We start from the raw sequence: 23,134 nt of genomic DNA, 5'->3' as shown, positions 1-23,134 counted from the left end.
CATATTTTTTTTTGCAGTTCTCATTACTCAGTCTTAATTGCATTACAATATTTCACTACATTAATGTAGTGCCATTTAACTATTCTCCTATTGTTGGGTACTTAGGTTGTGCCTGGTAAAATTTTTTCTCACCATTTCATATACTACTGCTGTGAAAATTTTTGAACAGCTAGCTCTTTTTTGATAACCCTTACACTCCCAACAACTGAATTACTTGGTCAAAGGATTTTGGGGGGGGAGGGGAAGGATAATTTTTATAGGATATTGCTAGATTGCCTTATCAACTATGAAATGTAAGTTATCACTGTGACTTTTTAACAGATTTGTATATATTTTAGTCATCCAGTTCTTTTACTGGCCTCTTTGGTGTAAATACTTTTTCAAATTTGTTTTCTGTTGTTATACAGAAATTTTTTAATGTAGTCAAGCACATCAATCTTGCCCCTACTAATTTCCTTCAAGTACTGAATTCAAAGAAGTTCATTTGCCCTCCACAGATGAGCTACTTTATTCAATTTTCTTCCATATTTTCCATAGTTTTTAAAGGTTTAAGTCTTTTATCCAGCTGGACTTTACTTGGGTAGATGATATAAAATGTGGGTTCAAATCCAACCAACTTTTCAAGTTAAATAATGAATCCTTCCCTCAGTTATTATTTTCTAAGGATTTATGAAACTCTCATCTTTTGTATACATTTGATTAGATGTCTGGAATATTTATTCTACTCCATTGATCTATTCTATATTTTCCTGTATTATGAGATAGTAGATAATAAACCACTTTGAAATAATGTTTTAAGTATGAGAGATTATTTCCTCACTCCTGAGATAGTTTAATTATTTCCTTGATGGCCCCTTCCTGCTCCAAACACAACTGCTGACAAAATGACTTTTCTTAAAATATTACTTTGTACACATTATCCTCTTTGCCAGTAGCTTCTGGTTCTCCAACGCCTATAGAATGAAGTCCTGATATATCCTGTCTCATAATGTGTTTTCATATGTGTCCACCTCCAGAAAACAATGTGCCTCGCATCTAATATTTCTTTTTTTACATGTATATGATTTATTCATTTTAAGAGAATTAAAATACAATTATATCATAACATTATGAACATCATTTAGTCTTTCTTTGAGAATTTTAAAGCCACTTCATGGTTCTGCAGGGCCTTAATGAATATTAATATTAATGAATATTAATAACAACAAAAATTAATTTTCATTGTAGACATGAATCAGGAAAATTTTATTTAATAATATCCAGGATGAAAACAAGCATCTCTCTTTGTCTCTCTCTCTCTTCCAGATGACCTATCATTTATCATTAATCTACAAACCAACCTAACCATCCATCTCCTCTGCCCATCTCCTCCCTCTTCTTTTGTTTGTGAATTAAAGAAGGCATAGACAAGGGAAAAGATCCCTTCCTAGAATTTGAAAGGTTCCTCCCTTTGTGCCCCCAGGTCTGATACCAAGCAGCATGTCCAAAGGATCTCCTTCTTGATTGTTCAAGGTAATGACCACTTCATTTTACTAAAAGGAATTTTTCACCTATGATCTTCCTTCCTCCTTGCCTTTCCCAAACATACAAACTGGTTTTCCTTTGTGACGTTCCGATTTCTGTTGAGAAGTGAACTTGAGGGGGAAGGAGGCTGGAACTTATCAAATTTCAAACCCAGCCATACCTGTGCTGTTCTTTCCTAGGCTCTCCAATATGTTACACCCCATAACTGCATCAGTGGCAGCCTGTTCACATCCCTCTCCACCAATTGTTGCCATAATCCCTTTGCACCTAATCTTTCTAAGGGCTACTGAGGCACGGTTAGAAGCACTGCCTAGTCAGATCATGGAGCAGTGCATGTTCCTCAGAGCCCTATCCAGTGCTAAGTATTTAAACTAGTACGGGTTATTTCAGAAATTTGGGTGCCTTAACTGAATAGATTGTTACAAAAACTATACCCTACGCCTAACCCTTCTACCTGGGTACTTGGCAGCAAGTCCTTGCCATTAAGGATTGTTTCACTCACTGTATTTGTATCCTTGGTGTCCAGCGTAGTATCTGGCACCTTAATTGGTTAAATTTTACATGTCCTGTTTTTGGGTTGGGGCAGCAGACACTAACCTATAGAAGGCATGTCATAGCTGGTGCAGGATAACTGCAAATTGTAGAATGAACATTAGATTATACATTGGCAGACTTAGGTTGAGACCTAGCTCTGCTAGCTGTGTGACCTTGGATGAGTCATAATGAGGATTCTTTCCAGGCCTCAGTTTCTGCATCTGTAAAATGAAGAATCAGACTATTTGATCTCTATGGCTGCTTCCATCTCTAACCTTCTATGACTATCATTATTTTCCTTCTGTGTACGTAGGAAGATGAGGTTCCTCGGCTGGTGTTTTTATTTTAATACGAAGGATTCAGGGATGGCTTGCGGTGGGCTGGAGGTCTGGAATAAAAGACGGTTTAGAGATAATGGACTGGAGTTAGTCCCTAAATTCCTGTCTGAGCTACAACTTTCTGAGGCCCAATTCTCAGTCAGCAGAACAGGAAAGAGACCGGGGTGGGGGGACGGTGGCGGGGTGAGGGAGAACTCAAGGCATCAAAGGGACTGCTGCAACTTTCCTCCTACTTTTTTGGAATGCCCTCTTTCTTCTCATCTACTTACCTAAGTCCAATCCTTCCTTTAAAGTCCAGATTAAGTCCTACTTCCAAATACCTAGACCCCCAGAACTACAAAGAAACCTTATAGATCACCTTGTCCAACCCGCTCGCTTTTCAGAGAAAAAATTGAGGGCAGAGAGATTAGGCTACTTGCCAAGGTTACCCAGCTAGTTAGAGGCAGAATCGGGGCTCAAACCGCGGTCTCCCAGTCCCCAGACCAGCACATCTTCTACTGTGGCACAGAGTCCTCTAGAAGCTTCCTCTATGAATCAATCCCTAACTTTTTTTTAGGACTGGTGTTATGTTGAGATTTCTAAAGCATACTTATAACAAAGAAAACAGGTGAAAAGACAGGAAAATATACTTTTACTCAAAAACATTCGGAATCAAAATGCTACTTACCTTTACCAATATATCCTTTACAATCTGGTTGCTATCATTGTGAACACTGATATAACTGGAAAAGGTTTCTCCCAAAAATATGTTTCTGTCCAAAGGAAAATCATAATTTAGGAAGTAAAGTGCTTCAGCCAAACTATAAGAACATCACCACAAGGAGTTGTGAAACCTTCACTGAGGGATGCTGGCCACAAACAACACTGCTCCTGCACTCATTTATGTCCTGGTGCCATTTAAAATATTGAGTTAATCTATGAAGTAGTGCATAGTTTGGCCCTTTGCTGATTGTATTGATAATGTATTTTTGCTTAATTTGAAGATTTTCCCATCCATTAATAGGCCCATGTGATCTGCTTAAGTCACATGGAAGCCTAAGTCACATGTGGTGGGAGGAGCTTGTTGAATGAGTGGAGCAGGAAAGGTGGGGTAGGAAGTGGTCAGAGCAGTTAGAGCAGTACTGCTAGGATTGTGACTGTCTGTGGGAAGGCTTTGGGATGGAGTTGCTCTCTGTAGTGATAATGTGTATTAACCTCTTTGTTGCTGTGATAGATTTGGTTTACTGGGGTTGGGATTTGGCTTTCTGGTGTCTGAACAAATGTTTTGCTTCTGTCTTCTATATGGAGAATCTGTTACATTTTGCGATTCAGAACCATACCGGCATATTCACAGTAATAGCAACCGCTGTGAATACTGCCTTGGCAATACACTGATATACAGAGTTACCCTTCCCTCTAGCCACAACGGCAGTAACTGAAATCAGATCCCTGCCAACTGTCCTGTGACTTATGCCTGAAAGGGTCAGAGACATGAAGTTTTCTGTTTTTGAAATGATTTTATGCCTCTACTAAGTTACTGACCTTCAGGGCAACATATGCATTTTTACTTTTCTTCACTTAATTCTTGAGTAAATTTCTGTCCAGTGAATATAAAACTGGTTTTGTTCTTTATAAGCTTTTATTTTTGCTTGAATATAAATCCAAGTCTACCACTAATAATCCCATCCTGAGACTTCATCACAGTTTTAAACTATGTCATCATAAAATCGGTCAGTAAACATCTATTAAGCACTACTTACCATGTGCCAGGTACTGTGCTAAGTGATGGGGGCAAAAACCTGGTACCTGCTCCCCAAAAGTTTACATTTTAATGAGAGAGACAACTTGTAAATAATTATGAACACACAAAATATCTACAGTGTAAATGGAAGCAAGTCTCAGAACAAAGGGACTAACAACATGAGGGCCCCATAAAGGCTTCCTTCAAAAGGTGGGATGTAAGCTGAGTCTTGAAAGAAGCCAGGGAAGCCAGGATTTGGAGGTAAACTGGGGGAACATTCCAAGTACAGGAGTCAATCCATGTAAATGCCCAGAAGTGAGAGGTCATCTCTCCCATAAGGAACATCAAGCAGGCCAGTGTAAATGAATCACAGAATATGTAGAGGGTCATAAACTCCAAGTTCATGAATGCTGAAATTCTCCTCTCCTGCCTTTGCAACCTCAAGCCCGGTTCTTTGTGCTATGACCTTCATGCCTTCAGTTCTCTTCCAGGCCATCCCCACTGCGCTGCCTATACTCTCTTCCCTTCCCCACCTTGACCTGAGGGAACCATTTCAATCCTACGCTGACCTCTTCTCTCAAGTCCTTTGCCCCCTCATCTTATCAAAGAGCTTGTCCCACCAGGCTTCAACCTTGGATTACTCTAGCCACTTCTGCCTTCACTCCTACTCAAGTGCTGTTAAACAGAGCTGAAGAAAATCGTGAAACTACACTGACTGGATCCACAACAAATTTATGTTACATAATCTCAACTGGGCCCTCACTGCTGTGAGGTAGTCCTTCTACATCACCCTAATCCACTCAACACAGACTTTCCAAACTTTTTCATCCCTCCTTGAAGCTCCCATGGCTCCCCCTTCCCTCACCCTCTCGAATGAGAACCCTGGCTCATATTTCACTGAAAACATTGAGGCCACTGGCTAGGAGCTTTTCATCCACTCTCCTTATCTCACATCACTTAGATGCCTCCTGCCTCTATCTCCTCCTTCACCCCTGTCTCACATATAGAGGGGACCTTTCTCCTTGCTAAGACAAACCCCTCTACATGTACCTTTGATCCTATTCCATCTCATCTTCTCCAGTAGATTACCCTCTCTATCAATCCAAGTGTCTCACTTATCTTTGTGTACTGGCTATTTCCCTATTGTCTACAATCATGACCATGTTTCTCCTGTGCTCAAAAATGGCCCACTTGGGCCATTCATTCTAGCTAGCTATTGCCCTGTTTCTCCTTCTTTTTGTGGCTAAACTACCTGAAAAGTCCTACAATTAGTGATTCCAATTCCTTTCCCCTCACACTCTTAACTCTTTATAGCCTGGCTTCTTAGCTCATTGTTCATCTGAAACTGCTCTCTCGCGATGATATGCTGGTAAATTGTTTGACAACCAACTGTCTGGGGGAAAAATGAGCATGACACACTTTTAAATTTATGTTATATTAACATTTTCTCCGTCATGTTATTAAGTCTTGACAATCAACAAAACAATAAATTAAGCCCTGATTACTAAAGTGAAATCCTCGCACTAAAAATTTAATAGTCCATTTGGTTTGAACTGGTCCCAGCACTCTCCTCCAAAGTTAAATGACAAATATAAAGGTCTTTTCTTCTCCCCGTAGACTATTTCAGTTTGGCAACCTCATCAGCTCCCATGGATTCAATGATCATCTGTACTCTGATGATTCTTCAGATCCTTTTGCCAAGCTCTAACCTCTTTTCTGACTGCAAATCTAAAACTGCCTATTGGACATTATCACAGACAGCTTAAACTAAACATGTCCAAAACTCAACTCATTATCTTTCTGCTGGAACCCTCCCCTCTTCCTAACTTTCCTATTACTGTTGAGGGCACCACCATCCTCATTCAGCCATCTTTGCAACCTTGGTTTTATCCTCAATTCCTCACACTCTCTCATTCCCCAATCTGTTGCCAAATCCTACCTTCACAACATCTGTCCCATATGTCTCCCACTTTTCTCCTCTGACAAAGGCCACAACCCTGGAATAGGCCTTCATTATTTCATACCAGGTCTACTGCAAGAGATTTCTGGCTAGTCTCCTTGCCTTAAGTCTCCCCCCACTGCAGTCCATCCATGTGGCTGCTGAATTGATTTTCCTAAAGCCCAAGTCTAACCATGTCACCTCTCTTGTCAGTCTGCTCCAGTGGCTCTCTATTATCTTCATGATCAAAAATAAAACCCTCTGTTTAGCTCTTAAAGCCCTTCAAATCCTGTCCTCTTCCTACCTAACTGTTCCCCCCCCTTTCCATGTACTCTGCAGTGCAGAGATAATGGCCTCTTTGTTGTTCTTTGCATATGACGTCCGAGATCCTGACTCCAAGCATTTTCACTGGCTGTCTCCATGCCTCCCTTCTGCCTCCTGGCTTCAAGTCTCTGCAAAAATCTCACCCTCTGCAGGAAGCCTTTCCTATTCCTCCTTAATGATGGTGCTTTCCTTGAGATTATCTCCATTTGTATACAGTTTTGTACATGCTGCTTCTACTATTAGAATGCGAGATCCTTTAGAGCAGAGGCTGTTCTTTGCTTTTCTTTGTACCCTCAATGTTGAGCAGTGTCTGGCAGACAGTAGTAGGCGCTTAATAAATGCTAGTTGACACGATTTGTCGCTGAAGACTAGAAAAGTAGAAAAGAGCTACCTAGATGGTAGAGGTCTTTTAAAAACCAAGCACTGGACTTTACATTTGATCCTAGAAGCAAAGGGAAGCCACTGGAGTTTGCTGAGGAGGTGAGATGGTCAGACCTGCACTTTAGGAGAATCATTTTAGCAGCTGAGTGGAGGATGAATTGGTCAGGGGAGGGAATAAGGGAGGCCAATCAGGCAGGGAAACCGATTAGAAGGCTACTGAAATAGTCTAGATGAGATGTGACGTGACGTGTGTGACGAGGGCCTCATCTTCAGTGAAGCTGTCTAAGCAGGGAGAAGGGAATGTATAGAAGACATCTAAAGGTAGAAATGACCAGATTTTACAAAACACTGGATATGTGGGATGAATGTGAGGGAAGAGATGAAGTGACCCTGACACGGTAAGCCTTGGTGACTGATGGTGACTTTGACAGTAAAAGGAAAGTTAGGAAGAAGGGAAGGTTTTGGGGAAAAGATAATAACCTGTTTTGTACATGTTGAGTTAAAGATGCCTATATGATATCTAGTTTGTGATGTCCAAAGGGCAATTGGTGATAGTATGGCTGTGACTCTGGATTCTGGAAGGCTCTTTGAGCACAATAAATGTTTTTTTTTGAGGGGGAAAGGCAGGGCAATTGGGGTTAAGTGACTTGCCCAAGGTCACACAGCTAGTAAGTGTGTCAAGTGTCTAAGGCTGGATTTGAACTCAGGTCCTCCTGACTACAGGGCTGGTGCTCTACTCACAGCACCACCTAGCTGCCCCGAGCACAATAAATCTTTAGCAAGGTTCTATGAAGCAGGAAAGGCTCTGATATAGCGTCAGGGCTACACTGTATGTTTGCTGTCTCAGGGCCAGCCTAGATAAGTTTAGTGAGGCTCATCTTTAAAGGCTGGTCCCATAAAGAGATAGATTTTGGAAACCATGGGTTATTCATGAAGACTATTTATTAAGTTATAGAGGTGTTGTACATGATATGAGGGTAAGTACTATCTACAACAAATGAAATGACACATTTAAAAAAAATTGTATTTCCATATATTCAGAGGTACCACCTCATGATCATATTCTATAAATCTAAATTAATGCTGCAAAATATTTCCCAGACCAAAAGTATTTTTAATGTGTTCTGATCTGCCCATAGCACTTTTCTCTACCCTTTCTTTGGCATATGCTATATACCACATTAGAATGCTATTTATTTTAATGTAAATCCTTCCTATAAATGTGAGTTTCTTTCAGACCAAGACCATATTTAACTAGCTTGATAATTATTGCTTTTAGCTTTCACAGTGCCACAGAGTCTACAGAGTAGAGTTTTCACTTGGTTAACTATCCTGGGTCCTAAATTATAGGTGGGTACTGGTGAATGCATACTGGTGAATCTTTGGGGTAGAAATCTGTTAACAATTCAGTCCTAAAAGATGCTAGGTTAGTAGTACTTACTAGGGCAGGGAAGCAAGAGTAGCAGAATAGTTGGCAAACCTCACAAACTAGGGATCCTTATATACTTTATCTGAAAATTTAACTCTTACCCAAAGTTCTGAGGCAAAGTCAACATTTCTCCAAGCATCAAAGTTTCTGCACCATTTACAGTAGAAGGATCATCTTTCATGAGCTGATTAAAGAGATCTCCTGTAGCAATATAAAACAAACTTCTAATACCTGCTGTATGTACAAATTTAATTCAAAGATGCGACTAAGGCAAGATAATCTTTGATAGGAAATTTATAAATGTGTTTTTCATACCTTTAAATATTACTCATGAGAGAGAGACCTGAATACTCTCTAGGAGAAATTACTTTCCATATGTGACAACAGATAAGTCATGTACATTTCAGGCCTCAATTTTCTTATCCGCAAAATAAGAGGTTTAGCCTAGCTGATCTATGAAGGCTTCAGGTATGATATGCTATTATTCAAACTAAAAAATATGACACTCTTTTCTACTGAAAATATAATATAATCATATTCAGATTTAAGATTCATGTTACTCTGCTACCACTACCTTGAACTCTATTTACATATGAGCATTATATCAGGCCATTCCCTGATTTGGCACTAACACTTACATACAACTACAGATTTTTAGAGAGTTGGTATGTAAAAATAAATCTGGTTACAAATGTATTCTGGATTAAATGTCTTGAATTTGTCAAAATGGACTGGAAGCAAAGATCATTACAGGATTAGAAAAAATAAAATGATAATTTCCTCCCAAAATCTATATTTACAACATTCTAATTTCTAATCTTTGATATCAATACATTTTTTAAAAAAATTGTCTTTATGTTATAACCTTTTATTTAGGTTTAGTATGTACACAGAGCTTTATTGTGGTACGTGGTGTAGGATAGTAGATTAATTTCTACCAACTTGTTTTCCAGTTTTTCTTGCAGTTCTTGTCAGTTAATACATTTTTTTTAAAAGCTCTGTACTTAGAGGCTGGACATTTTTCTAAATGAAGGCATTTCTAATGCAGAGTATCATATGTTTATGACATAGTATAGTAAACTCAATGGTGCCAAAAAATGGAAAGCTCTAGTTTAAATTCCTGAAAAGCCTTTAATTTGGAATACTTGAAGAGAAATAGGTTTATTATTTAACTATTACAAAACGTGCATATATACACACTTAAACTAAAATTCAGGTCACCTCCAGGTCAGCCCTAGGATCTGTTGAGGATGAGGCAGCAGCTGGGGTCTAGGCAATTAACACAGAACTTGGGTTTATAATGTTTCAGTGAATATTCAAGCACAAAAACCATAAATGCCAATTTCTTTAGGTACAGACAGCATACAGTAACATGCATAAATATCCTGTGGCATACCTGGTAAGTCTCTATCTTCACATGTTACTGGAATATTTGTGAATAAAGTAGGCTTGGTCAATCTCATCACTGTAAATTTAGAAAGCCAAAAAAAAAGAAGAAAAATTGACAATGTCATAAACAACTTGGTTTAATATTTCCGAGTAACGTGACTGATGTTTAACCTCAGACCTGATCTAGTGAAAACTAATTCTTCATGTTATTATTTAATAATTTATGAATTTTATTGAATATTGTTTAACATTTTATTGAATATTATTTAATGAATTATTAATATTATTTAATAATTTAGTTTTCAACATTGATTTCCACAGGATTTTGAGTTACAAATTTTCTCCTCATTTCTACCCTCCTCCCCCATTCCAATATGGCATATATTCTGATTGCTCTGTTTCCCGGTCAGCCCTCCCTTCTGTCACCCCACTCCCCATGCCCCCAATCCCCTTTCCCTTTACCTTCTTGTAGGGCAAGATATATTTCTATACCCCATTGCCTATATGTCTTATTTCCCAGTTGCATGCAAAAACAACTTTTTTTTTTTGAGCATCCACTTTTAGAACTTTGAGTTTCAAATTCTCTCCCCTCTTCCCTCCCCACCCACCTTCCCTAAGAAGGCAAGCAATTCAACATAAGCCACACGTGTATCAATATGCAAAACACTTCCACAATAATCATGTTGTGAAAGACTAACTATATTTCCCTCCATCCTATCCTGTCCCCCTTTACTCAATTTTCTCCCTTGACCCTGTCCCTTTTCAAAAGCGTTTGCTTTTGACTGCCTCCTCCCCTGATCTGCCCTCCCTTCCATCATCCCCCCTTTCTTATCCCCTTCCCCCTGCTTTCCCGTGGGGTAAGATACCCGATTGAGTGTGTATGTTATTCCCTCCTCAGGTCAAATCCGATGAGTAAGATTCACTCATTCCCCCTTACCTGCCTGCTCTTCCCTTTCAACAAGACTGCTTTTTCTTACCACTTTTATGTGAGATAATTTACTCCCTTCTCTCTCCCCCTTTTCTCTCTCTCAATATATTCCTCTCACCCCTTTTTATGTTATTTTTTAGATATCATCCCTGTGCCCTCTGTGTGTATATATATATAATACATATATATACATATATTATTTATACACACACACACACACACACACACACACACACACACACACACATTCCCTTCAACTACCCTAATACTGAGAAAAGTCTCATGAATTACAAACAGCATCTTTCCTTGTAGGAATGTAAACAATACAGTTCAACTTTAGTAAATCCCTTATGATTTCTCTTTCTTGTTTACCTTTTTATTCTTCTCTTGATTCTTGTATTTGAAAATCAGATTTTCTATTCAGCTCTGGTCTTTTCATTGAGAAAGCTTAAAAGTCCTCTATTTTACTGAAAATCCATATGTTGCCTTGGAGCATTATACTCCGTTTTGCTGGGTAGGTGATTCTTGGTTTTAATCCTAACTCTTCTGACCTCCAGAATATCATATTCCAAGCCCTTTTATCCCTTAATGTAGAAGCTGCTAGATCTTGTATTATCCTGATTGTGTTTCCACAATACCCAAATTGTTTCTTTCTGGCTGCTTATAGTATTTTCTCCTTGACCTGGGAACTCTGGGATTTGGAGACAACATTCCTAGGAGTTTTCTTTTTAGGATCTCATTCAAGAGGCAATCAGTGGATTCTTTCAGTTTCTATTTTACCCTCTGGTTGTAGAATATCAGGGAAGTTTTCCTTGATAATTTCTTGAAAGATGATGTCTAGGCTCTTTTTTTGATCATGGCTTTCAAGTAGTCCAATAATTTTTAAATTATCTCTCCTGGATCTATTCTCCAGGTCAGTGGTTTTTCCAATGAGATATTTCACATTGTCTTCCATTTTTTCATTCCTTTGGTTTTGTTTTATATCTTGATTTCTCATTAAGTCACTAGCTCCCACTTGCTCTAATCTAATTTTTAAGGTGGTATTTTCTTCAGTGGTCTTTTAGACCTCCTTTTCCATTTGGCTAATTCTGCCTTTCAAGGCATTCTTCTCCTCATTGGCTTTTTGGAGCTCTTTTGCCATTTGGGTTAGTCTATTTTTTAAGGTGTTATTTTCTTCAGTATTTCTTTGGGTCTCCTTTAGCAAGTCATTGACTTGTTTTTCATGATTTTTTTTTGCATCACTCTCATTTCTCTTCCCAATTTTTCCTTTACTTCCCTTACTTGCCTTTCCAAGTCCTTTTTGAGCTCTTCCATGGCCTGAGACCAATTCATATTTTTCTTAGAGGCTTTTGATGTGGGCCCTTTGACTTTGTTGACTTCTTCTGGCTGTATGTTTTGGTCTTCTTTGTCACCAAGAAAAGACGTAATAGTCTGAGTACGTTTTCGCAGCCTGGACATGTTCCCAGCCAACTACTTGACCCTTGAGGTTTTTGTCAGGGTATGACTGGCTTCAGAATGGCAAGTGCTTTATCCTAAGCTTTAGGGGCTGTGCTGCTGTTTTCAGAGCTACTTCTACACAGCAAACTCTGCCACAGCAGCGCTCCTTGTCCCCCAAGAACTGCCAACCAGGATAGCAACCCAGATCCAAGCAGGGCAAAGCTGACTCTGCACCAGCAGAGCTCTCCTTGCACTCCCGCTCTGATCTACTTGATTCCTCTCACTGTGTGAGCCAGGGACTCTGGAAGCAGCTGACGCTGGAGCTCTAGAAGCAGGCACTGAAGTTTCCTGCTGCTGTTGTCGCCACGGCCTGCACCACCTCCCACCTCCCCCAGGGCAGGGGCCAGACTGCTTTCACCCCAATTTAGCAGTTTTCCCACTAACCTGCTCTGTGGTCTTTGGCGTTTGTGGGTTGAGAAGTCTGGTAACTGCCACAGCTCAGTGTTTCATGGCCCTAAGTCCTGCTCTGGCCACCTGACTCCTGGTCTGGTCTGTCCTGGTGCAGCCCACATTCAGCTGTGCTCTGCTCCCAGCACGGTGTGATAGAACCTTCCCAGCAACCATCCAGGCTGTCCTGGGCTGGAGACCTGCTTCCCTCTGCTATTTTGTGGGTTCCACAGCTCTAGAATTTGTTCAGAGCCATTTTTTACAGGTGTTTGGAGGGATTTGGCAGAGAGCTTAAGCTAGTCCTTGCTGTCAAGCCATCATCTTGGCTCCGCCCCCTCAAAAACTAATTCTTAAAGAATGAATCATGAACTCTTGGATGACAGTAACAAGCCAAAGACATTTCAGCTGGGTAGAATAATGGACTGGAGAAATAATACCTAATGATTAGATCTGTCCAAAAGGGGAATGAGTTGCCTCAGGAAGGAGTAAGGTCCCCATCTACAGAGGCCTGCACATGGGAGTAGGATGGTCAGTTGTCAAACTACTTTTCAGATAGAGGTTAAACTAAATAACCCCTTAGGTACCCTTCTGAGTCAAGGATTTTGTGATGTCATTTGTGGATCAGTCCGTACCCTTACGGCAGAACAATAACATGCTTTAAAACAGAATATTACAGTGGGAAGAATGCTCATGTCACTAAACCTCCTAGAACCTCAGTTTCCTCATCTGTAAAATGGGGTCATTTTAGGAAGCTATTGTGTAGAGATAAAGTATTTTGTAAACCTTAAAGCCCATAAATGCCAGTTATCATTTTTTAGATTTTTTTTGGAGGGGGGAAGGCAGGGCAATTGGGGTTAAATGACTTGCCCAAGGTCACACAGCTACTAAGTGTGTCAAGTGTCTTGAACTCAGGTCCTCCTGACTCCAAGGTCTACTTATTGTGCCACCTAGGTGCCCCTCCAGGTAACATTTTTAAAATTTGACTAAAATGTTTAATAAAAAGCAGTTGTTAGTCTTATTCCCCCAAAATAGATTACACTGTATTAGGAATCTATTTACTCACATATTCCCTTATGCCTGAAATCCTAAATAATGCAGGAACATCTGTCCATATCAAAGGAGGAGAAAGAGACACATTGCCATTGGATAGCCACTTCAGGTCTAATTTCAAAGCCAGATTAAAAAGCTTAGAAAAAAAATCTTCAGAAAAACAAGAAATGTTAAAAATTTTGAATTTGCTTTTTTCTCTAGTATTGATACAGTGACATAAGAACATTCTAAGAGAAAGTTCTTCAGTCATTTTATACAAAAGGTTACTAACGTTGTGATTATATATGTCCTAATCTGCTACTAACAGTGAGGTTAGTAAGATTAAATATAGCCAAGTTCCATAGAGTACTGGGTTGGCACAATAATAATACTGCTTTTGCAAATCATATTGTGTGCTCCCCAACTATTTACCTAAATCTGAATAAGAATTAGGTAAAAATCTTTATCAATTGTATCCTTGAAAGCTTTTCTCTGGAAAATTGTAGTGGGATTTATTACATGAATAGGGTTATATAAAGTACCAGTCAACTTTATTTACTACCCACCACAACCTACTGTCCTAGATTACTACTAATAGTATGTACTTGTACATGGTGGTGTGAAGGTTGGAATCTTGCAAAGCTAGAGGCATAATCCAATTACTTTGATTTGGGTTAAGGGAGGGTGTCACTTAGTTTCTCACCTCCCCTCAAATAATAAAAACAAGCTGCAGGGATTGAAGCATACTTTTTAAACTTTATTTTTCTGTGTATGTATGTGGTTCCTTTTGCAACATGGCTGATATAGAAATGTTTTACATGACTTCATATATGTCATACTGCCTAACTTCTGAAGGGGTGGGAAAGAGAGAGGTGGGAGAGAATTTGGAGCTCAAAATTTTGAAAATTAAATGTTAAATTTTTTTACATGTAATTGGGAAATATTTAATGAAATAAAAATATTAAAAAAATAAGCTGCAGGAAAAAAATCATCTTCTCTACTTTAGCTTCATATAGGCAATATACAAACAATATTATGCAAGAATTTACATCTACTCATTTGCCTGTAGGTTCAAATTATGACAGTGAATAGTATCATAGTATCATTGTATCAGATTTAGAGTAGGTGGGGGTCTTAGAGGTCATCTAGTTTAAGTCTCTCAGTTTACAGATAAGAAAACCAAGGGCCAGAGAGGTTAAAATATGCCTTAGGTCACACAGGCAATAACTTTAGTTCTCTTACACCAAAATCTAGCATTCTTTCATCATTTTGCTTCCTATACTGTTTATAAAAGTCCAAAAAAGTCCTACAAGACACAGAATTGAATTTTTCCTGAAAACCTGATTCTGCTGTTTCATGAGAAAAAAAATCAATTTGAAAACACAATTTCTCATATAAATGATAAAAACCAAAACTATCTTGCTGAGGGTTGGTGATTGTACATTTTCTTTATTTTCAAACTAAAAATACTTCTTTGAAAGAAGGGTATATGGGATGGTATGTAATTTAGTAGCTTAAAAGATCTCTCATCAGAAAAAACATTTTGGGGATTCTAGGATATTAAGACCATATTTGCCATGTGTATAATGACAAGTACAAATGATTAAATTTGGATTAATCAGAATACCGCATGAACTGGGGTTTTATTTCAATGAGTTGAGTATATATTTCAAAATCTCTCCATTTCCCCCAGTACTTAACACAGTGATTTGCAGAGTAGGAACTTGATAGGGTTGTTGCTGAATAAAGTTAGTAAAAAACAATTCAAGGATAAAGAAAAGCACGTCAATATCGGACATACATTGGAAATATAGTCTACTTTGTAGTGCACTTCAGCAGAGACAGGAGATGGAGTGTATCACGTGAGGAACAAGCCAAGTAGGCCAATGCTGCTGTATTGTCAAAGGTGTACATGGGGAGGAAGGTATTAAAAAGCCTAGAAAAGTGGGAAGGGGGAAGGTCATGAAGAATCTTAAATGTCAGAGGACTTTATATTTGATCTTTGAGGCAACAGAAAGCCACTGGAGCTTACTGCGCTGAGGACTGACAGTCAGGCGAACTTTAGAAAGATCCTGGTAGCTGAGTGGAAGATGTATTGAAGTGGGGAAAGGATTTGAGGCAGGGCAACTTGTTAGGCTATTCCAGAGGTCCAAGGGAGAGATGATTAGGGTTTGCACTAAATGGTAGCTGGACAAGTGGAGAAATGGGGACATATAGGGGAGATATGGTGAACAAAGAAATGCCAAGATTTGGCAGTGGACTTGATATGTGGCTTAAGTCAAAGTGAGGAGATAAAGATAACACTGAGGTTTCAAGCCCAGGTGACAGGGAAGATAGAGGTACCTTCTGGAACAATAGGCAAGTTAAGAAGAGGGAAGGACTTTGAACTCATATTTTCCTGGTTTCAAGGCTAGCTCTTATCCATTGCTCCACGCTACCTGGTATATATACTTGAGTCTAATCATCTGAAGAGTCATAAAGAATACTTTCTTTCTGAATTTAATTTTGACATTCAGGGGCCCTGGAAAGATAAATTAGGCCCTGGAGGATTTCAAAATAGAAATAAAGGGAAAATGAATTAGACTCCCTTTTATCTGTCAGTTATTCACTAGAGTCCAGAGTTCTTGACTTCACTGATATGTTTATATCATAGACTTATATAGACTTAACTTATAAAAAAAAATTTGTACTCTTATCTAGGCACATGATGAAATTATTTCCTATATGATGTACTGACATTTATAAACCACAAAGGTAAAGAACCACAATTTAATAGAAAACACTTTGCACTAAAGTTAAAAATAAATTGCAAGATTTATTTATCACCTATATTTCACTGCATTCCTCACAGAGAACCCAAATTTAATTCTCTGCAAAAAAAAAATTCATTTCTATTACATACTAAAAATCACTCCATATTTATGTACAAATAAATTCATTCTCCCCTTAAGACCTAATCTTCCTTTAAGGAGATTACATACATATTCACAGTGCAAAATGTCACAGAATACCCATATTTGGCTCACATGTCTCTGGATTGTAGCATTACAAAATGGAAGTTCATTATGCCTGATAAGTCGATTCAGTTTTATCCAAATATCTTCGAGAGTTTGGTTGTTAAAAACAGAATGTTCTATTGTCCATCTTGCTCTATACAATGAATGTAGCTTTAATTTTTCTAAACTCTGTTGTAATTCTTTAGATAAAGGCAAAACTTTTTCTGTAAAATTCCTGGAAACTGAAACACTCCAAGACCTTTTCAACTGCCGTTTTGCTTTTTTGGTTTGTTCATCTGGATGTCCATAACTAATCTGTTCATCCAATGTTTGTGCCCGGGTTAAACACTTCGTCTTTTCCAAATTTGGTTGAAACTCCAGAAGGCCCACTGTACAATCATAATTCTGAGCTTTCCTGTGATGTTCTGAAATGGTAAAACACGGATCCGCTTCTTTAGCTGCCTCACCAGAAATAATCGGCGGTTCTCTTTTAGGTTTGAGGGGAAGTTTTAGTATATCATTTGGAAACCAAGGTATAAATCTCAATAGTGGACGAGTAGGAAATTCATTAATAGCTTCTTCTGCAACTTTGTATAATCGTGTAGGGTCACTTTCACGTGGTCGATAGTATAATACTACCTCTGTACTCATTCTGTACAAGGCCAGATACTTTGAACAAGTCCAGATACTAATAATGGGGACACAACATTTCTTGGTCAAGATCCTCAGCGCTAGAACTTAAATTCATAGTTATAAGACTTTCTTGTCTTTCTTTCCACATTCTGCACTGATGAGAAGGAAGAAACAGGACCTAAAGTAGAAGTATTACAAAGAATAAGATACACTGGGTATCTCTACTAAGACAGGTCATACATAAATAGGTAGGATAAAAATGAACTAGTGTATTTCATATTTTGCTAGTGCAGCTACTGGTAATTTTAAGTTTTAAAAAGCTGGGAAAACTTCTTTAAAATGACATGTAAAATTTTAAATAAAAAAACTTCTTAGAAATTTAGTTTTATGTTTTCTGGAGCTAAAGCAAAAATTCAAATAGGACTCTGCTACATCCAAATGACTACATTCCACTGCAGTAAAAAACTCTGATATAAGAATCAGAATTCCTGGTATTTTAATCAAAGCATTCCTCTGTATTAGCTGTGTAGTCTTAAACATTGAGAAAATGAGGAGTAAATTAATTTTTTTTAATTTTAAAAATGAACTATGAAGTCCTCAAGCTTTCTAATCTTATGAGATTCTGCATACTATTGTGTTAAATATTGTACACAGTAAAATGTTCTTATGCAGTTGTTTTAAAATTATAATTCAGACAAAAAAATTTGTGATTCCTAAATACTAGTCTCACGTGGATCTAAAGAAAAATATGGTTAACATTTACAAAGTTTAAGAGACTCACATCAAAAGAAAGAAAAATGGAGACTGCACTGTAACTTTTATTTGCAAGAATATTTTTATACTTTAAATGTAAAAATGGATTTAAACAAATGTTGTTTACTCATGTCCGACTCTTTGTGGCCCATATAGTCCATGGGGTTTTCTTGGCAAAGATACTGGAGTAGTCTGCCATTTTCTTCTCCAGGGGTTGAAGGCAAACAGAGGTTAAGTGAATTGTCCAGGGTTACACAGCTAGTAAGGGTCTGAGGCCAGATTTGAACCCAGGTCTTCCTGTCTAGGCCCAGTGCTCTATCCACATAGGTGCCTCTAAACAAATATTAGTTTTTTCATAATTTTTGTCAAATATATTTGTCCCATTCTCAGAAACAAACATTAAGCACTAGATATAAGCACTTTGGACAACATGTTTTAACCAGGTTGGAACCTTTTAATAGTTTTATTATAGAACTTTCACCAGGTAGCTTGGTTAATTACTCTAAACCAGGAATTCAAAATATTTTCTGTCAATATCTGCATTGGCAAGTTGGTGAAACCTATGGACCCCTTCTCAAAATAATACTTCTTTTTTTTTTTTCTTAGAGGGGGAAGGCAGGGCAATTGGGGTTAAGTGACTTGCCCAAGGTCACACAGCTAGTAAGTGTGTCAAGTGTCTGAGACCGCATTTGAACTCAGGTCCTTCTGACTCCAGGGCCGGTGCTCTACTCACTGTGCCACCTAGTTGCCCCCAAAATAATATTTCTTAAAAAATAAAATGTGAAGAATTACAAAGGAAACCAATTACAATGAAATATAGTTGTCAAAATATCCAGTCCGGAATCGGGATATAGGATTCTCTCTTTTTAGAGCCATGAAGTACCCAACAGCCACAAGTCAAATCTCTAAATATAGCTCTTACAGCTTACAAGGTAGGGTGTTCTGGTTGGTAGGACCATGGTACAGCCAGATTCACAATTCTATACAGAAGGATGGAGCTAGAAGAACCTTATGGTAACCTGTCCAACAGAGAGGTATTGGGATACTACTAACTATACTACATATGACAATTTCTTAAATAAGGCTTGTATCACAAAGCCTCAGGCTTCATTTGAATCAACTAGTAATGTGGCCAGAAGAACCAGTTACTGAATTTACATTAGTAAAATGATTTATGCTTTGGATCCATTTATATCAATTCAATTTTTGACAGCCCATGAAATTGTCTCCCTAAAACTTTCAAATACCTAAGGCTGTGAAATGCAAAAATTATTATATATTTGAATATGGGATAAAATATTCAAGAATTGAGAGATTATATTTTTTCTTGAACATTTGCAGTTCTATGACACAGAGACAAAAATTTCTTGGGTAACACTGTACTAGTAAAAGGTGCTGCTTTGTTTCCTGTTATTTGACTTGTTTTGGTGGGGACAGGGGAAAAGAGAGGAAGAATGGAGAGGGGAAGATGGAGAGAAGGGGGAGAGAGAAAGACTATGTGTATGCATGTATATATTTTATCAGAATATACCTCCAACATTATCTTTAATAAAATGCAAATAAGAAAACTAAAATGACATTTAATTTAGTTTGTTAAAGAAAATTCACCAATTTGTAAACTGCAATGTACTCTTCCATAACTTTTTCCTGAGCTGCTCAGGGGTGTCAAAACTGACTATGATTTGTCAAAATTTTTCCAAGTCTCTGAGGCAGAAACAAAAGAATTGGACAAATCACAGAATATATCTCTTCGATCTACAGATTTAATCATGTTTGATAAAAAAGTTAATTTGCAAAGAATATTTAGTAGCTGTGCAGTCTCCACCCATAAAGGCTAGTAAGGGAATGAATTGGGAAGATACTGTTCCCTTCCTTAAAGCCAGACAGATACAAAAACTACGTCTATCTTAAATGACGGGGATGGACTAGATGGTTTCTAGGGTCTTTTCAAATCCTAGATCTACGACTGTGAATGGTTAGAGCCAGGACTGTTGCAGAGTTACAGGCTGGATTGCGATATTTGTCCATCAATGCTTCACAGTTTTTGTACAGACTAATCAAAATTACACTACCTCAAAAAATGGTGCCAAGAAGAAAGTGTGGTTCGATAAAAGTGATCACACTACAATATAAAATGCATGCTCTGCCGAAAAGAAATTAACACCACATACTAAATTTCGACTTGTATGTAGAATTGGGAGATCGATAAAACAGATCTATAAGGGTCATCCTGATTAAAATGCTTTCTTTTTGGTCTTCCAAAGAGAAAATCAATTCCCAAAGAGTATATATCAACTTTTTGGGGGCAGTTTCTATTTCCACAAAGCTCTCTACAACAATTATCTACACAACTTAAAATTTGCTAGTGTTTCATTCTTAGCAAAAATAGTTTATAAATAACTAAAAATTTGTGTTTTGAGAAGGCATTTTAAGTCCTAAGATTTTTTAAAGTCCTCCGTTTCGGTCACACTTAACACTCCATGTATTATAATCTAATAAATTTAATGAGTCTGAAATAAATTTGGGATTTATTTTGTAACTATGAGCACTTTTATCCTCAAGAGTAGGGACTTTCAATAACACCAAGTGGCTAATAAATTTTTACCGAGGAACATTGAAAACTTCCCGCAAAGCCGCCCAATGAATGAGAAAGGAGGGAACACTCTTCTCCCAGCCACCGGAGGCTTCCCGGGCTCTGGCTCCGGCGGGGGCAGGCGGGACACCAGGATCCCTGGCATAGCAATGGCCTAGATGGGTGTCAGGCTGGCCCCTGATCCACCGGACAGAGCAGAAGAGTCGAGCTCCAGGCCACCCTAAGGGCCAACGGGAGCCAGCCTCGCTCGCCGCGATGGCGGCAAAAGGGATCCAGAGGACGGAAAGGAAGGAGGGAGGGGAGGATGCATGATGTCTAAGATAGGTCTCGGCAATATTTTTTTTTTAATTTTACCTTTTAGCGCCAGTAAATGCTCCTGCTTTGGTGGGTTCACCTCCATCTCCACCCGAACCTTAGAGCTACCGGCAACGGAAGCTGGCGAGGTTCAATAAGCAACGCTCCGCCCCACCCCCACCGGAAGAAAACATGAAGGCTGGAGGAAGGAGAATCACGTGTCAATCTCGTTGTCTTCTACAGGCCACACCTAACGTAACTTCCAACCCCTCCTCCTTCATCCCCGACGCGAGCTCCGCGGTTTGGTTCCACCAAAACCCACAATCATCCTCTAATCGAATGTGGGGAAACATATCCCTGGTTGTCGTACGCTACCAGTCCGAAAAGCCACACACAAATCCAACGGCTTCCTCCATCCACATTCTCCTCCCCACCCACCACTAAACCGTATAATTTTGCAAAGAGCGGTTTGCAAACACTGGTTGGCGACAGCTCGGCAGTGTGGTATCACTAAGCTGGCCAGAAAGCCAGGATTCCAAAGCGTTAAAGAAGCAAACAGCATGCCGGGATTTGTAGTCTATTCCGCGCCGCGCTGCATCCTGGGACCTAAGCAAGATAGGTTCTAAGGAAAAACAAGCTCAGCTTCAGGCCCAGGCCGGGGACCCCTCGGGTCCTTGTTCAAGTCCTTTAGTGTCCAATGTGCGCACGCGCAGAGCCACGCCGCCACAACGCCCCAGTGTGTCGTTCCCCCGCCCAGGCGGGTTGGGCGGAGCTGCGCTTCGCGGCCCTCGCCCCCCTAGCCTCTCGTGGCAGGCTCGTTGCGCCTGGGCAGCCCGATGCGTAAGTGGAGGCGGATCTTTTCCCGCCCCTCCGTTGGCTGCGGCAGCGGCGCTGCTGCGATGGCGGCCCTGGTTGTAAACAAGCCTGGAGCCGGCATCGAGAGCAGCAAGCACGGCGCCCGGGGCCCCGCCGCCGTGAAGGTGAGACGCCGTCGGCCCCGGTCTTTTTTGCCCCCGTTGTCGTCATCGTTCCGCCCCCCTCCCCTTAGGCGGCGGCGGGCCGCTCCGGGGTCGCCCCGGGCAGGGCCTGGGGGTCGCTGTGGCCCCGAGGGGCTGCTCTTAGTCCCCTTTCCCCGCAGCCTCCGGTGCCGGGGGCACTCCGGAGAGCCCTGCAGCCGCCTTCCCTGGCCTGTCTTCTTTCCCTCCCCCACCCCTTCTTCCCCTCTCCCTCCCCGTCCCTGTATCCTTGGGCTGCACTGGACAGTGACTAGCTCCCCGCCCCCCTCACCGGGGCCCTCATCAGTGAATTTTCTTGCACTTTATTTCGGAAAAAGCATTTGGTGGAGGCTCTTCTCGTGGGCCGCTGTGCCCTGCTACGGATACCGCATCCCAGGGTGCCTTAGAGCTGCAAGGGACCTTGAAGATCCTCCATGTCAGGGGCCCCTTTGGCAGTCCGGGGAAGCCAGTGGATCCTTTCTGAGCATAATGTTTTTAGTGCATAAAATAAAATACATAAGATTACATAGAGAGCCAGTCATATTGAGAGATAACTATCAAAATTAAAAAAAAAAAGTTCAAGTCCTGGGGTTAAGAATCCTTGATCCAATTGAAAATTTTTTTTTACCGATGAGGAAACGGAGGCCTGGACAGGTGATGGAAATCAGTTGCCTAAGAAAATATAGGTATTAAAGCAGGCTTCGGAAAGGATATCTTTTGACCAAAAAACTAATGTTCTTTCCATGATGCCAGGGAGCCTTAGTTAACATTGCGAAAACTCAAATAGAATATATGCCTCAGGAGTCCTTATTCTCTAATGGCCTTGTGCACCTCCCTCAGCCTGTTCAAGGAATAGTTGGGTCCAGCTTATTAGGTGGCCTAGTTGGTATCAACCCATAAGAAAAATGTGAATTGGAGTGCTTAGAACTCATTCCTCAAGTCTTTATTGTCTGTTAGTTCCAGTGCTGGTAATTTATGTTAGCAGGTAGCATGCTTATTAATCACAGCATGTTCCAGGACTCTTAGTGTAGTTTTAAGTTCTCAAAGTTTAAAAGGGACTTTTAGATCTAAAAAAGGAACTTAAGCTGTCAAAGCTTAAAACTGCACTAAGACTTTTGGGACATCCTGGGGACTTTTGGCCATTGTGCGTTGTAGAAAAGGATCATTGATAATACTCCACAACCCTCTATCTTAGGGTGCTGATCCTGAAGGTGCATAGAATTCAGGTGCTGCATAGAGGACACAAAACTCATCATTTAATTCATCAGGGGGAAAATGCTGCATCTTGAAATCTCCTTTTGTGACTCCTGTGTTTCAGAGTAGGTTGTCAGCAGATTATTTTGTGAAATTACTGTATGCAGTTATCTTTAATACCTTGTACTAATATAGTACCAAAGAACTTCAGCAGAATTCAGCAAATACCTAGTGATTGTTAATGGGTGTTCACCTAC

At 39.7% G+C, this 23,134-nt stretch overlaps 3 protein-coding genes across 7 annotated transcripts in view; 1 reads left to right on the top strand and 2 right to left on the bottom strand.

Moving 5' to 3' along the window:
- The window catches only part of TRAPPC13 (trafficking protein particle complex 13), a 39,652-nt gene extending 18,196 nt beyond the window's left edge, over nt 1-21,456 (bottom strand). For 2 of the 4 annotated variants that reach the window (XM_036762087.1, XM_036762095.1), the window contains exons 1-4: nt 20,749-20,830; nt 9,586-9,654; nt 8,291-8,390; nt 3,064-3,148 (exon numbers count right to left, since the gene is read on the bottom strand). In XM_036762087.1, the coding sequence (XP_036617982.1) occupies nt 3,064-3,148; nt 8,291-8,390; nt 9,586-9,654; nt 20,749-20,794 (300 nt within the window). In that variant the 5' untranslated portion in view covers nt 20,795-20,830. Of the gene's footprint in view, nt 1-3,063; nt 3,149-8,290; nt 8,391-9,585; nt 9,655-20,748 lie in introns of all 4 variants that reach the window. The other 2 variants (XM_036762103.1, XM_036762110.1) reach the window with 2 other exon arrangements.
- On the bottom strand, nt 16,228-20,841 carry SHLD3 (shieldin complex subunit 3). Its single transcript, XM_036762136.1, has 2 exons — nt 20,749-20,841; nt 16,228-17,226 (listed from the first exon to the last, which is right to left on the bottom strand). The coding sequence occupies exon 2, from the start codon at nt 17,064-17,066 to the stop codon at nt 16,314-16,316; it is 753 nt and encodes a 250-aa protein (XP_036618031.1). The 5' UTR covers nt 17,067-17,226; nt 20,749-20,841; the 3' UTR covers nt 16,228-16,313.
- TRIM23 (tripartite motif containing 23) overlaps nt 21,290-23,134 on the top strand; it is a 65,740-nt gene continuing 63,895 nt past the window's right edge. The window contains exon 1 of one of the 2 annotated variants that reach the window (XM_036762069.1): nt 21,290-21,668. In XM_036762069.1, coding sequence (XP_036617964.1) covers nt 21,525-21,668 — 144 coding nt within the window. In that variant the 5' untranslated portion in view covers nt 21,290-21,524. The remainder of the gene's footprint in view (nt 21,669-23,134) is intronic. The other variant, XM_036762076.1, reaches the window with a different exon arrangement.

The sequence above is a fragment of the Trichosurus vulpecula genome, chromosome 1, assembly GCF_011100635.1.
Source record: "Trichosurus vulpecula isolate mTriVul1 chromosome 1, mTriVul1.pri, whole genome shotgun sequence".
In the NCBI taxonomy this organism is placed as follows: Eukaryota; Metazoa; Chordata; class Mammalia; order Diprotodontia; family Phalangeridae; genus Trichosurus; species Trichosurus vulpecula.
Note: the sequence above shows the minus strand (reverse complement) of the source record. Positions and strands in the feature narration are given on the sequence as shown.

What these genes read in the sequence shown, in the direction of transcription:
- SHLD3 (XM_036762136.1), bottom strand. Translation starts at nt 17,066, where the DNA reads ATGAGTACAGAGGTAGTATTATACTATCGACCACGTGAAAGTGACCCT.